The sequence below is a fragment of the Kogia breviceps genome, chromosome 4, assembly GCF_026419965.1.
Source record: "Kogia breviceps isolate mKogBre1 chromosome 4, mKogBre1 haplotype 1, whole genome shotgun sequence".
NCBI classification, from domain to species: Eukaryota; Metazoa; Chordata; class Mammalia; order Artiodactyla; family Physeteridae; genus Kogia; species Kogia breviceps.
The window spans coordinates 75243300-75260141 of NC_081313.1; the positions used below are offsets into that span (position 1 = coordinate 75243300).

The 16842-nt window shown below is 36.7% G+C and overlaps 1 protein-coding gene across 14 annotated transcripts in view; it reads right to left on the reverse strand.

Annotated features, from left to right (window-relative positions):
- Positions 1-16842, reverse strand: part of ARB2A (ARB2 cotranscriptional regulator A) — a 428393-nt gene that overhangs the window by 182047 nt on the left and 229504 nt on the right. For all 14 annotated transcript variants that reach the window (XM_067031341.1, XM_059061464.2, XM_059061459.2 and 11 more), the window contains one exon: positions 15545-15664. In XM_067031341.1, the coding sequence (XP_066887442.1) occupies positions 15545-15664 (120 nt within the window). The remainder of the gene's footprint in view (positions 1-15544; positions 15665-16842) is intronic.

Here is a 16842-nt window from a genome sequence, read left to right on the forward strand (position 1 = left end):
AATGTACAAAAATTAACTTAAGTGACAAAAACTAGATAAACTGGACTTCATCGGAATAAAACACTTCTGTACTTCAAAGAACATCATAAAGAAAGTGAAAATGTAACCCACAGAATGGGAAAAAATGTTTGCAAATCATGTATCTGATATCCATTGAAATCATGTATTCAGAATATATAAAGAACTCTTACGATTCAACAGTAAAATGATAACATGATTTAAAAATGGACAAAGGGTTTTAACTGACATTTCTCCAAAAATATATGCAAATGGCCAACAGCACATCAAAAGATGCTCAAGAGAGACGGCTTAAAGATGGCGGAAGAGTAAGACGCGGAGATCTCCTTCCTCCTCACAGAGACATCAGAAATACATCTACATGTGGAACTTCTCCTATAGAACACCCACCGAATGCTGGCAGAAGACCTCAGACCTCCAAAAAGGCAAGAAACTCCCCACATATCTGGGTAGGGCAAAAGAAAAAAGAATAAACAGGGACAAAAGAATAGGGACGGGACCTACGCCAGTGGGAGGGAGCCGTGAAGGAGGAAAGACTCCCACACACTAGAAGCCCCTACGCGGGCGGAGACTGCGGGAGCCGGAGGGGGAAGCCCCGGAGCCGCAGAGGACAGCTCAGCCACAGGGGTGCGGAGGGCAAAGCGGAGAGATTCCCGCAGAGAATCGGTGCCGACCTGCACTCACCAGCCCGAGAGGCTTGTCTGCTCACCCGCCAGGGCGGGCGGGGCCGGGAGCTGAGGCTCGGGCTTCAGTCGGATCCCAGGGAAAGGTCTGGAGTTGGCAGAGTGAAAACAGCCTGAAGGGGGCTAGTGCGCCACGGCTGGCCGGGAGGGAGTTCGGGAGAAGTCTGGAGCTGCCGAAGAGGCAAGAGACCTTTTCCTCCCTCTTTGCTGCCTGGGCGCGAGGAGAGGGGATTAAGTGCGCCGCTTAAAGGAGCCCCAGAAGCGGGCGTGGAGCTGCCAAAGAGACAAGAGACTTTTTCTTGCCTCTTTGCTTCCTCGGACGTGAGGTGAGGGGATTAAGAGCACCGCGTAGAGGAACTCCAGAAACAGGCGCGAGCCGCGGCTGTCGGTATGGACAGTAGAGGAGGGTGTCGGACGCTAAGGTTGCTGCTGCCATCACCAAGAGGCCTGTGTGTGAGCACAGGTCACTCTCCACACCGGCCCTCCCGGGAGCCCGTGCAGCCCGCCACTGCCGGGGTCCCGGGATCCAGGGACAGCTCCCCCGGGAGAACGCACGGCGCGCCTTGGGCCGGCGCAGCGTCACATCGGCCTCTGCCGCCGCGGACTTGCCCTGCCCCCATGCCACTCCCTCCCCCCAGCCTGAGTGAGCTGGAGCCCCCGAATCAACTGCTCCTTTAACATTGTCCTGTCTGAGCGAAGGGCAGTCGCCCTCGGACGACCTACACGCAGAGGCGGGACCAAGTCCAAAGCTGAACCCCAGGAGCTGTGCAAACAGAGAAGAGAGGGGGAGGTCTCTCCCAGCAGCCTCAGAAGCGGCGGATTAAAGCTCCACAATCAACTTTAAGGGCCCTGCATCTGTTGAAAACCTGAATAGACAACGAATCATCCCAAGTTGAGGAGGTGGACTTTGGGAGCAAGATATACTATTATTTTCCCCTTTTTTTTTCTTTTTGTGAGTGTGTATGTGTGTGCTGCTGTGTGAGATTTTGTCTGTATAGCTTTGCTTTCACCATTTGTCCTAGGGTTAGACCAACCCATTTTTCTGTTTTTTTTTTTTTTTAAAGGAAATTTTTCTTCTTAATAATTATTTTTTATTTTAATAACTATACTTTATACTACTCTGTCTCTTCCCTTTCTTTCTTCCTTTCTTCCTTCCTTTCTTCCCTCCTTTCTTCCTTCCTTCCCCCTTCTTTCCTCCCTTCCTCTCTTCCTTCCTCCCTTTCTTCCTCTGCACCTTCCTTCCTTCCTTTCTTGCTTCCTTCCTTCATTTCTTCCTTCCTTCCCTCCCTCCCTCCTTCCTTCCTTTTCTTTCCTTTCTATTTTTTCTACCTTTTATTTTGAGCCGTGTGGATTAAAGGTTCTTGGCGCCCCAGTCAGGCACCAGGGCGGTGTATCTGAGGTGGGAGAACCAACCTCAAGACACTAGTCCACAAGAGACCTCCCAGCTCCACGTAATATCAGACGGCGAAAATCTCCCAGAGATCTCCATCTCAACACCAAGACCCAGCTTCACTCAAGAACCAGCAAAGAACAGTGCTGGACACCCTATCCCCAACAAAGAGCAAGACAGGTCTACAGCCCCATCCATTAGCAGAGAGGCTGCCTAAAATCATAATAAGGTTACCAACATCCCCAAACACACCACCAGACGAGGACCTGCCCACCAGAAAGACAAGATCCAGCCTCATCCACCAGAACAGAGGCACTACTCCCCCCAACCAGGGAATCTACTCAACCCACTGAACCAACCTTAGCCACTGGGGACAGCTACCAAAAACAACGGGAACTACGAACCTGCAGCGTGCAAAAAGGAGACCCCAAACACAGTAAGATAAGCGAAATGAGAAGACAGAAAAACACACAGCAGATGAAGGAGCAATATAAAAACACACCAGACCTAACAAATGAAGAGGAAATAGGCAGTCTACCTGAAAAAGAATTCAGAATAATGATAGTAAAGATGATTCAAAACCTTGGAAATAGAATAGACAATTTGCAAGAAACAGTTAACAGGGACCTAGAAGAAATAAAGAGGAAGCAAGAAATGATGAGCAACACAATAAATGAAATGAAAAATACTCTAGATGGGATCAATAGCAGAATAACTGAGGCAGAAGGACGGACAAGTGACCTGGAAGATAAAATAGTGGAAATAACTACTGCAGAGCAGAAGAAAGAAAAAAGAATGAAAAGAACTGAGGACAGTCTCAGAGACCTCTGGGACAACATTAAACGCACCAACATTAGAATTATAGGGGTCCCAGAAGAAGAAGAGAAAAAGAAAGGGACTGAGAAAATATTTGAAGAGATTATAGTTGAAAACTTCCCTAATATAGGAAAGGAAATAGTCAATCAAGTCCAGGAAGCACAGAGAGTCCCATACAGGATAAACCCAAAGAGAAACATGCCAAGACACATAATAATCAAACTGTCAAAAATTAAATACAAAGAAAACATATTAAAAGCAGCAAGGGAAAAACAACAAATAACACACAAGGGAATCCCCATAAGGTTAACAGCTGATCTTTCAGCAGAAACTCTACAAGCCAGAAGGGAGTGGCAGGACATATTTAAAGTGATGAAGGAAAAAAACCTACAACCAAGATTACTCTACCCAGCAAGTATCTCATTCAGATTTGATGGAGAAATTAAAACCTTTACAGACAAGCAAAAGCTGAGAGAGTTCAGCACCACCAAACCAGCTCTACGACAAATCCTAAAGGAACTTCTCTAGGCAAGAAACACAAGAGAAGGAAAAGACTTACAAGAACAACCCGAAACAATTAAGTAAATGGTAATAGGAACATACATATCGATAATTACCTTAAATGTAAATGGATTAAATGCTCCCACCAAAAGACACAGACTGGCTGAATGGATACAAAAACAAGACCCATATATATGCTGTCTACAAGAGACCCACTTCAGACCTAGGGACACATACAGACTGAAAGTAAGGGGATGGAAAAAGATATTCCATGCAAATGGAAATCAGAAGAAAGCTGGAGTAGCAATTCTCATATCAGACAAAATAGACTTTAAAATAAAGACTATTACAAGAGACAAAGAAGGACACTACATAATGATCAAGGGATCGATCCATGAAGAAGATATAACAATTGTAAATATTTATGCACCCAACATAGGAGCACCTCAATAAATAAGGCAAATACTAACAGCCTTAAAAGGGGAAATCGACAGTAACACAATTATAATGGGGGACTTTAACACCCCACTTTCACCAATGGACAGATCATCCAAAATGAAAATAAATAAGGAAACACAAGCTTTAAATGATACATTACACAAGATGGACTTAATTGATATTTATAGGACATTCCATCCAAAAACAACAGAATACACATTTTTCTCAAGTGCTCATGGAACATTCTCCAGGATTGATCATATATTGGGTCACAAATCTAGCCTTGGCAAATTTAAGAAAATTGAAATCGTATCAAGTATCTTTTCCGACCACAACGCTATGAGACTAGATATCAATTACAGGAAAATATCTGTAAAAAATACAAACACATGGAGGCTAAACAATACACTACTTAATAACGAAGTGGTCACTGAAGAAATCAAAGAGGAAATCAAGAAATACTTAGAAACAAATGACACTGGAGACACAACGACCCAAAACCTATGGGATACAGCAAAAGCAGTTCTAAGAGGCAAGTTTATAGCAATACAATCATACCTTAAGAAACAGGAAACATCTCGAATAAACAACCTAACTTTGCACTTAAAGCAATTAGAGAAAGAAGAACAAAAAAACCCTAAATTTAGCAGAAGGAAATAAATCATAAAGATCAGATCAGAAATAAATGAAAAAGAAGTGAAGGAAACAATAGCAAAGATCAATAAAAGTAAAAGCTGGTTCTTTGAGAAGATAAATAAAATTGATAAACCATTAGCCAGACTCATCAAGAATAAAAGGGAGAAGACTCAAATCAATAGAATTAGAAATGAAAAAGGAGATGTAACAACTGACACTGCAGAAATACAAAAGATTATTAGAGATTACTACAAGCAACTGTATGCCAATAAAATGGACAACCTGGAAGAAATGAACAAATTCTTAGAAATGCACAACCTGCCGAGACTGAACCAGGAAGAAATAGAAAATATGAACAGACCAATCACAAGCACTGAAATTGAAACTGTGATTAAAAATCTTCCAGCAAACAAAAGCCCAGGATCAGATGGCTTCACAGGCGAATTCTATCAAACATTTAGAGAAGAGCTAACACCTATCCTTCTCAAACTCTTCCAACAGATAGCAGAGGTAGGAACACTCCCAAACTCATTCTATGAGGCCACCATCACCCTGATACCAAAACCAGACAAAGACGTCACAAAGAAAGAAAACTACAGGCCAATATCACTGATGAACATAGATGCAAAAATCCTCAACAAAATATTAGCAAACAGAATCCAACAGCACATTAAAAGGATCATACACCATGATCAAGTGGGGTTTATCCCAGGGATGCAAGGATTCTTCAATATACGCAAATCAATCAACGTGATACACCATATCAACAAACTGAAGGAGAAAAACCATATGATCATCTCAATAGATGCAGAGAAAGCTTTTGACAAAATTCAACACTCATTTATGATAAAATCCTTGCAGAAAGTAGGCATACAGGGAACTTTCCTCAACATAATAAAGGCCATATATGACAAACCCACAGCCAACATCGTTCTCAATGGTGAAAAACTGAAATCATTTCCACTAAGATCAGGAACAAGACAAGGTTGCCCACTCTCACCACTCTTATTCAACATAGTTTTGGAAGTTCTAGCCACAGCAATCAGAGAAGAAAAAGAAATAAAAGGAATCCAAATAGGAAAAGAAGAAGTAAAGCTGTCACTGTTTGCAGATGACATGATACTATACATAGAGAATCCTAAGGATGCTACCAGAAAACTACTAGAGCTAATCAATGAATTTGGTAAAGTTGCAGGATACAAAATTAATGCACAGAAATCTCTGGCATTCTTATACACTAATGATGAAAAATCTGAGAATGAAATTAAGAAAACACTCCCATTTACCATTGCAACAAAAAGAATAAAATATCTAGGAATAAACCTACCTAAGGAGACAAAAGACTTGTATGCAGAAAACTATAAGACACTGATGAAAGAAATTAAAGATGATACAAATAGGTGGAGAAATATACCATGTTCTTGGATTGGAAGAATCAACATTGTGAAAATGACTATACTACCCAAAGCAATCTACCGATTCAATGCAATCCCTATCAAATTACCACTGGCATTTTTTACAGAACTAGAACAAAAAATTTCACAATTTGTATGGAAACACAAAAGACCCCGAATAGCCAAAGCAATCTTGAGAATGAGAAATGGAGCTGGAGGAATTAGGCTCCCTGATTTCAGACTCTACTACAAGGCTACAGTAATCAAGACAGTATGGTACTGGCACAAAAACAGAAATATAGATCAATGGAACAGGATAGAAAGCCCAGAGATAAACCCACACACATATGGTCACCTTATCTTTGATAAAGGAGGGAAGGATATACAGTGGAGAAAAGACAGCCTCTTCAATAAGTGGTGCTGGGAAAACTGGACAGCTACATGTAAAAGTATGAAATTAGAACAGTCCCTAACACCACACAAAAAAATAAACTCAAAATGGGTTAAAGACCTAAATGTAAGGCCAGACACTATCAAACTCTTAGAGGAAAACATAGGCAGAACACTATACGACATACATCACAGCAAGATCGTTTTTGACCCATCTCCTAGAGAAATGGAAATAAAAACACAAACAAATGGGACCTAATGAAACTTAAAAGCTTTTGCACAGCAAAGAATACCATAAACAAGACCAAAAGACAACCCTCAGAATGGGAGAAAATATTTGCAAATGAAGCAACTGACAAAGGATTAATTTCCAAAATTTATAAGCAACTCATGCAGCTCAATAACAAAAAAACAAACAACCCAATCCAAAAATGGGCAGAAGAACTAAATAGACATTTCTCCAAAGAAGATATACAGATTGCTAACAAACACATGAAAGAATGCTCAACATCATTAATCATTAGAGAAATGCAAATCAAAACTACAATGAGATATTATCTCACACCGGTCAGATTGGCCATCATCAAAAACTCTAGAAACAATAAATGCTGGAGAGGGTGTGGAGAAAAGGGAACCCTCTTGCACTGCTGGTGGGAATGTAAATTGATACAGCTGCTATGGAGAACAGTATGGAGGTTCCTTAAAAAACTACAAATAGAACTACCATACGACCCAGCAATCCCACTACTGGGCATATATCCTGAGAAAACCATAATTCAGAAAGACTCATGTACCAAAATGTTCATTGCAGCTCTATTTACAATAGCCAGGACATGGAAGCAACCTAAGTGTCCATCAACAGATGAATGGATAAAGAAGATGTGGCACATATATACAATGGAATATTACTCAGCCATAAAAAGAAATGAAACTGAGTTATTTATAATGAGGTGGATGGACCTGGAGTCTGTCATACAGAGTGAAGTAAGCCAGAAGGAGAAAAACAAATACCGTATGCTAACACATATATATGGACTCTAAGGGAAAAAAAATGTCATGAAGAGATTAGTGGTAGGACAGGAATAAAACACAGACTTACTAGAGCATGGACTTGAGGATATGGGGAGGGGGAAGGGTGGGCTGTGACGAAGTGAGAGAGTGGCAGGGACATATATACACTATCAAATGTAAATTAGATAGCTAGTGGGAAGCTGCCGCATAGCACAGGGAGATCACCTCTGTGCTTTGTGACCACCTAGAGGGGTGGTATAGGGAGGGTGGGAGAGAGGGTGATGCAAGAGGGAAGAGATATGGGAACATATGTATATGTATAACTGATTCAGTTTGTTGTAAAGGAAAAACTAACACACTATTGTAAAACAATTATACTCCAATAAAGATGTTTAAAAAAAAAAAAAAGATGCTCAAAATCATTAGTCATAGAGAAATGCAAATAAAAGCCACAAGATACTATCTCACCTCAACTAGTATAGCAAAAGTAAAAGAGATAGATGATAACAAATGTTGGTGAGTATAGAGAAATTAGAATCCTCTTATATTGCTGGTGGGATTGTAAGAATGGGGGTGAAGGCTAATGGGTATGGAGTTTCTTTTGGGGTGACAAAAATGTTCTAAAATTTAGATAGTAGTGATGGTTGAACAATTATGTGAATATACTAGAAACCACTGAATTGTACACTTTAAAAATGTATTTTTTGGTATGTGAATTATGTCTCAATAAAGCTCAATAAATCTCAATGACATCTCATAAAGATACGAGATTGTAGCTCAAAAAAAATTTTTTTTTTTTTTTGTGGTACGCGGGCCTCTCACTGTTGTGGCTTCTCCCGTTGTGGAGCACAGGCTCCGGACACACAGGCTCAGTGGCCATGGCTCATGGGCCCAGCCGCTCCACAGCATGTGGGATCTTCCCAGACCGGGGCATGAACCCGTGTCCCCTGCATCGGCAGGCAGACTCTCAACCACTGCGCCACCTGGGAAGCCCCCCCAATTTTTTTTAAGTTAAAAAAATGGAAACAAGCAAAAGTAAGCTAATCATTAAATAAAAAGTAATGTTAAACTCATGACTGAGGATAAAGTGGACAGTGTCCCAGACTTATTTCATACACTTCCTTATAGTATTATGAGAAGGCATTATAACTTAGTTTAATAACTTTCCTCTTTGATTGAGAAGACTATACTTTGAAGAACGAGTCATAGAGAAGCAACCTTCTTGGTCAGCCTGTGGGTTGGGTACACCAGCAGAGAGGAGATTGTAAGAAACTAATACCAGCAACAAAACGGGTAATACTATCTAATGTGAAAGAACTGATTAGGCAGAATTCCCAAATTAAACAATATTCAAATGGAGGATAGGATGAATGAATAAGTTTAATTAGTAAAAGAGTTACTGTTAAGGCTTAAACTCTATAAAATAGTCAATTAACTGTACAGATATTTAAGACTGCTCATGATGTTGTAACATATATTGTTCCCAAATGTGTGATGGGGGGAATAAAAGCTATGTTAGACTCTGTATTCTCAAGTTTTTTCCAGATGATTTGAGCAAGATTTAGAGATCAAAGATAATTTAAAAACAAAACTGATTAGTAAACTTTTAAATTGTGAAACATATAAATACTACAGAAAAAAGGGAGAGTTAATTGAGAATACTTTATGAAAAATCTAGTAAGAAGGAAAATTCTTTCACTTGGGAGAAACGGCATTAGCAAAAATGCAAATGAGCATATACTATGGGCATTTAGACTCATGTTCAACAAACAATTATTTAATTCCTAATAACCAGGAATTTTATAATTTAACCCTCACAGTCTACTTATACAAAGTGGGTACTTACAGAGGAGGACACACATAAGGGATGTGACCGAACTTATAATCTGTACATATCAGAACTAATACTCAAACCCAGGTCATCTTCTTCCAAGTTTCATGTTCTTCTACTACACTGGGCTTGGAGGCCAGGGGTAGAGGTACAGTGAGATGGAACAATGGCAGTAAGGAAATTAGACTAGAACTGAAAGTTTCTACTGGGAAAAATATAGTTGGAAAGAGATAATCAGATTATACAGAAAGTCTTAAAGTGACCGAGAGGAGAGATGATGCAAGAGAAAATAGGGAGCCAGTATGATTCTGGAATGGCATAGTAAAAAGGGGGTTTAAATAGTATCGATCATGGTGTGGTATACAGGATGGAATGGAGAGAAAAGAGAGCCAGTAAGAAAATGGGTAGAAGAGTTCAGTGATACTGTTGTTAAATGATGAAATAAACAGTGGGCACGGAGAGGAAAAGACATGATCAATATTTCAGAGAAAAAAAAACCTGACAAAATACGTTGGTTGCTTAAATATGGGACAAAAGGAGAGGAGTTAACATAAAAATTAATAAACTGAGTCATTCTTTTAAACAGTGAGATTTCCTAATACATATTAAAAATCATTTGAGTAAAAGTTAAAAAAAAATCAAACCCCAATACATAGGTAAAATGTGAAGCTTAACAAATCACATCTGTATATGTAACTCTTTCCTTTTAAAACTCTGATTTGAGTACTTCCCTGGTGGTGCACTGGTTAAGAATTTGCCTGCCAATGCAGGCGACATGGGTTCGATCCCTGGTCCGGGAATATCCCACATGCTGTGGAGCAACTAAGCCCGTACACCACAACTACTGAGGCTGCACTCTAGAGCCCGTAAGCCACAACTACTGAGCCCACGTGCCACAACTACTGAAGCGCGTGCACCTAGAGCCCAAGCTACGCAACAACAGAAGCCACCACAATGAGAAGCCCGCACACCATAACAAAGTAGCCCCCGCTCACTGCAACTAGAGAAAGCTGCGCGCAGCAACGAAGACCCAATGCAGCCAACAATAAATAAATAAATAATTTATATTAAAAAACTCTGATTTGATATCTCATTTATTCTATTGACCACAATTATTAAATATCCAGTATATGCAAACATTTTCCCCAATATCTACATATCTGCATAATCATTGTTTATTACTTGTTATCTGTTGTGCTTGGATGCCCTTCATATCCACTTCGACATGCTTCTGTAGGTGTGTACAGGGAAAGATATTACACTCTCTTCCTCTTTGTTCAGCTTTCCAGATCCAATGTCACTAAGCCATGTAGAATTTGTCTCTTAATGTCTAATGTGTGCTTCTTCTTTACCATTCCCACCACTTCTATGTTGGTAAAGCCTTTTATTGGATCTTACTTGGACTCTTGCAACTAACTCCTAAAATTACTGTTATCGCCAATCAATCAAAAGACAGTATCTATAGTATATGCAAAAAATTAAACAAAATTGAATATAGGAGGCAAAAATAATATGATCTCTGGTTTCTCTCTAAGGAGCATACAAAGTAGAGAAACTCTATTGTTTTCATATAAAACAACTAGAGAATTAAGGTAGCATTCCATACAAGTTGTAATCATCCCATGCATTAACATGCTATTTGTATCACGTAGGCAGCCAACTCAGAAATTCAAGTTACATTACAAATGGTGACTTATTTTTACTGAATTACTTACTTACATTTTAAAGTAAGTTTGTATGAAGTGTTTTTGTGCTGAATTGTTTTGATACTCTAATGGCTCAATTTTTCTTTGTTTATCTGCACTTATTCTACCTCTCCTCAATTCTTCATTCCCAGCAGACCATTTTTTAGCATTGATCACATTAAGCAGATATGCTACTATCCAATTTGCTTTGTTCTTTGTAGACAAGATGTAAATGATGTTTCTTTAAGGTCATAGTTAACTCATGTCACTAAAGGTAAAAACTAATTCTTTTAGTCCCATTCCATTTTCTTTTCAGTGTAAATCCAAATCATGCTCTAGGCAATTTTAAAAGATCAACTCAGAGTAGACTGAGGTTGACTGTCCTCACACAGCTAAGTCCAAAAAATAGTCCTCTATCAGCTACTGAAGGTCAGCTTAGGCTGCCTGGAGGCTAGAGAGCCCAGCATGGAACAATGACAGGAAAATAGAGTTCCCTTCATTCCTTAATTCACATGCAAGTGAGGTGCCAATCAAGTGCTGACAAGCATGGAGAAACCAAAATCAAAAGTGGGTAGAGATACACTTTCAAAAGGTGCAGTTTTCACACATTTCTAAGAGATGTTTTTAATGGTGGCTGAGAACATACCACTAATAACATGGAAAAGAAAATAAAAGTAATATGAAAAATACTAATTTTATATCAGCTGAGATGATTCAATAAGCTAATGAAATATATTTGCTAAAATTGTCTAATGTGTTCCAAAAGAAATATCAACAATCTCACTTTGATTAAGGAAAGAAATCTGAATGCAAATTGATGTACAGAGCACTGCAAACAGGGAAGGTAAGGTGAGTTAAGATTGGAAACTGGGCATTGACAAGGAAGCTAACTCATTTCCAAATAAAAGAAAATCTTAAGCTTGCTTGATTTTGTCAAACTAACCATCATCTACAATGACAAGAGCAAAGCACTCTGAAATGACCAAGTATGGAAGCAATGGAATCACTTCATAAAATGGCTGGTGAAAGAGACTATGAAAAAGCTTAAAGACTGCATTGTTTTTTGACAGTTAATTTCTAACAAATGAGTTTAAATTTTTAACCACTAATATAAGGCAAAAGAAAGCTGTATTAGTTGTAGATGTTTTTCTAAATGATTTGGTAAATGATTGTTGATTATGACTACTAATTCTATCTACCACATATAAAATAGAATTTCTTAGACAGAAATTTAAAGCTTCGAAAATGATGTTTTAATAATGGTAGCATTATATATTGGCATTATTTTTAAATACACAGAAAAGATAGCATAGACTAGGTATGTTACTTTTAAAATTCATTATCAATTCATAAAATAAATAATTCTTCCCTTTTGCTTTAATGACTGAATGCTAGGATTGTTACCAGAGCTATCTTAACAACATCTATTTTTACTAGGATTACAGAAAGTTTAGAGAATTAGAAACTTGAGTTGTTACCATATAGTGGGAATAAAAGCAGTGAAAAACATACTTTTAGTATGACTTTTCTCATTATTATAGTCAACTGTATACTGTTTTATGAGGTTAGGCCTGATCAAATTCCAATATTTACTACCATAAACTGAACACTGGTTTTGAAAATAAATCTCTTAACTACCTCTTGTATTCTTCAGGCGAATTTTAGCACTTCAAAATAGGATATAATAATAAATTATGTTCTTAGTTTTAAAAAACAACAATTAGCAAAATATGAAAGCTCTACAACTATTTTGTGCTCTAAATTTAAAAGTAATTTTTCAGATTTCCGTTAGTAGTACCTTAATTTTAAACTCCAATTACACATAATTTTAACTTAATAAATGGCAAGATACATTTTAGCATGGGTCCTGACTGGTACCTGTTTTTAAACAATAAGCACTACAAGTAATTACATGTAATATTGAAACTGTACTAGTCACACAGTTCACATCTAAAATAAATTTTCTTAAAATTCATGACCTAAAAAAGAATGTGAACTTGAATGAGGATGGCAGAAAAACAATCTCCATGCATTCAAACATAATGCTACAAACTAGCACTGTTCCATCTATAAGGGGGGTGTGTGTGTGTGTAGTCTTGAATCGGGAGTACAATTTTATAATTTTTAAAAAGTTAAACTTTACTGAAATCCAAAAGATTTCATGTCTGATGTGTATAATGTACTATTGAGATAAAAAAACTAAACCATAATTTAAGATGTCCACAACTCACTTTCTTGTAAAGTTAATATTAAAATATTTTAATCCATGTAAAACAATTTCATATAATATACATATGCTGAAAAATCCTGAGAGAATGAATATTTGTCAACATTTTAAACACCATGAGTTTTCCTCTAAGAATAATGGGGAGAATAGGAAAGAATATTATTCAGCTTTAGGCAAAAACAAAAGGTTTAAACATATTTCAATTTTTTTTGTTGTTTATCAATGCTATCTTTCAAAAATCCTTGAAATTAAGTAGAAACACAATGGCTTTAAATATATTAATCAAGCATTGTCAAAAATTTATGTAAAACTTAGTGTATAATGTTTTTTGTTTAGAGAAGTTTTTTTCAATAGGTCATAAACTACTTTTTCTTTAGCTTCCACCATCTATACACCTTCTTTACATACCCCCATAAAAGTTACTTGACAAAAAGTAGCAAATATATGAAGTTGAGATAATCGCCATTAATATTTTAAAACCTAAACAAGGTATAGTACATAAAATAGACTTCTCAGTCCTGGTGTTGCCTGTCAGATATGTGATGTGCCAGTGGTTATATTATATTCCTCCTTCCATGCATGCACCTCCTGCAGAGATAGCAGACTACAGAAGCTGACCCTTACTGAGACCATCTTGTCTCTCTGACAAAGCTCCTTTTTAACTTCTTACTTACTGGTTACTTCCTGTGATGGAGAAAAACTTTAGCTCAGCTTGTGATAATTTCACAGGCCCTGAGGACCCTGACCCTAATAGCCTCAAGGTCAGAAGTCAAGTCTTGTTCTGAAACATCTGTGTGCTTTATATTAAAGTGGAACAAAAGTGCAGAAATATCCACCAGTGTGTGACAAGAAGGACAGGCAAAATAAGACTGACACACTGGTCATCTGTTACTCTGGCATCTTAAATTCATTTCTAAAACTGTCCAAAATTCACTTAAAGTCCAAATTTGATGTACAAAAGGTTTTCGTTAACTGTCTTAAGGTAAAAATAGGAAATTTATGTTTTACAGAAATCTGCAATTTGAATGGTCCTACAGGCCTTCAGACATATTTTAAGTTATTCTGTAAATCATGAAATTTCATGTTTTATGTAATTTAATGGCTTACAGAAAGAAAACAGAAGGTACATATATATCAGCTATATATGTGTGTGTTTGTATATATCTATATCTGTATGGTTAAAAGAACTATTTGAAAAGCAACATTCACATTTTTAAAAGGACGTCATACTTGTATATTAGAGAGCTATCTTAAGATACCCATTATCTATTAAAATAAATAAATTCAGCAGTTAAAAGTACTTGAATATAATTTCTAAAAAGTGAAATCAATTTAAGAAATAAATGATTTATTTACTGATCTTAAGAGAGCACAGTATTGTAAATTTAGGTCAGTTAAAGTGTTCTCAGGTGTCACCGCTAGTTTTATACCTAAATCATGTGGGTAAGCAATAAGGTGTGGGAAAGTTGAAAAGACCATGTAAATATATTTAATTTCCATGATGAAGAGAAATACACAGGATAGCTTAGAAACAAAAATTAGACAACCAATGCTGTGCCAGCTTTTAATGTCCACTTTAGGCTATTTGGATTTAAAATTATCAAATGCACTTTTATCAAATTAATCATTTTATTAGAGCACTGGTACCTTCCTGTGACATAAGGGGTAATGGACATGAAGCACATTTTTAGAACTGATTATATATCATTAATCATTCATACCTGCACAAAGTGTGCTAACTGCAATACTGCATATAATACTGACCAAATTTAGAAATCTTGATAATTTTTCCATTATGTACACATAATCTTCACCCTAGGAATCAGATTATTTTGAAATGCAAAGATTTTTATGACAAGCATTGAGTTCCACTTAGATTAATGGAAGCTTTCTGATAGTTTTAATACTAATTATATGGATTCTGATGAAGTACTAATTTGAAGAGATAGTAGTTTTGTCAAAGGGTCTACTGAAATTTTAAACACTTTACAGATAATAATGCTTCAATGATGTACACATAAAACAGGAATAACAAATATAAAATATATGGAAAGTGGGGCTATAATGTAGAAGTTATAAAGTAATATGTATAGTGGGAAGCAGCCACAAAGCACAGGGAGATCCGCTCGGTGCTTTGTGACCACCTAGAGGGGTGGGATAGGGAGGGTGGGAGGGAGACTCAAGAGGGAGGAGATATGGGGATATATGTATATATATAGCTGATTCACTTTGTTATATAGCAGAAACTAACACACCATTGTAAAGCAATTATACTCCAATAAAGATGTTAAAAAAAAAGTAATATGTAAATAAGTAACAGGCAAAAAGCTTTCTGTTAAGCATTGAAAAGTTCTACCACAATAAAGAAATATACTCTTTTTAAACATCATAAAATTATTTACTCAAAATATGTAATTTTCATCCTTTATAAAATAATTTAAAGTAATGACACCAAGAAAAAGGGAGTGGAGGGGATAAATCTGTAAGGAGTTTGGAAATTAGAAAGAGTTAAATGTGCACTTACCAGTTCAACAAAAGCAAGTCCTCCATAGCTATGAGCAACAAAAAATACATTCTCAGCTGCAGATTGGGCTATGAAATGGTCCCACACATAGACTGCATGTTCTTCAGGAGAACCATTTTCCTATAAGTAAAACAAATATCATATATCATACTGTATCTAATTATTATCATAGTAATCAAAAATTAAATTATATGCTTGCTTACATAGCATAAGAAATAAGATGGTTATAGCTCATTCCAAATAATAACAATACAAAAAAACTACATTGAAAGATCCAAATTAGGGAATAAATTAGTATTAAACTATCAGTAAATTACTGCTAAACTTAAGTGCTACTATAATATTCTGAAAGAAAGTATTTAAAATAAGTACATTTTTGAGGGAAATTGCTCATTCTGGGCATATTTGAGATATTAAAATATATCTAAGTACATTAGAATTGCATAGCAGTAAGTTATAGTGGTCATGATAAAACAGTATAACACTAAGAAAAATCAGATCCGTTTCTGTATGTATACCTGAAAATATTTATAGTATACATACATCTAAATTATTTGATTTATAAAGTTTTAAGTACCTCTGTAAGCTGAAAATAAGCAGAAAATTAACAACAAATATTTTCAATTTATATTATTTTAAAAATACACCTTTTTCCTAAAAGAATTTTCCATACCTATTTTATTTCTGAACTGGAACAAATCTAAACATATAAACCCAGGACCTTTTATACTTCTCCTAATTTTCTAATCCCTAATAAATGTAGGAACGTTGCTTTAGTTCCAAAAGTTCTATAATAACTTCATTTTATTGTGTTTATTGCTATAGCGGGAACATTTTGTGATTAAACCTAAAACTTGGATAATGTGAAAAAGGAAAAAAAAGAAAAAACAAACAAACAAAGAGCTAAAAAAACCCAAACTGATAAAAACTAAAACAGATTGTGAAAATGTTTTGTGTGTATATTTCTTGGAAGCTTTAACACCAAAAGACTAATTCCCTAAGGATGTCATGGTACTAGACAATGAACACAATTTATTCACATTTTCCATCTCAGAAATTTTTGAATATATTAGGGTCCATATGAATGGCTTCACTTACCACCTAACAGCTATTGTTCCCTAATGACTATCTCCACCCTGAATTTCTCTCCAGAGCTCCAGACCGAAGGTCATTTCCTTTTGAATGCCCCACAGATACTTCAAACTCAACCAATTCAACACCTTGCTAATAATTTCCTCTCCAAACCTGTGTCACTGTCTTTGCTCCCCACCTCCTGCTGAAATCTGAGCATCATCTTT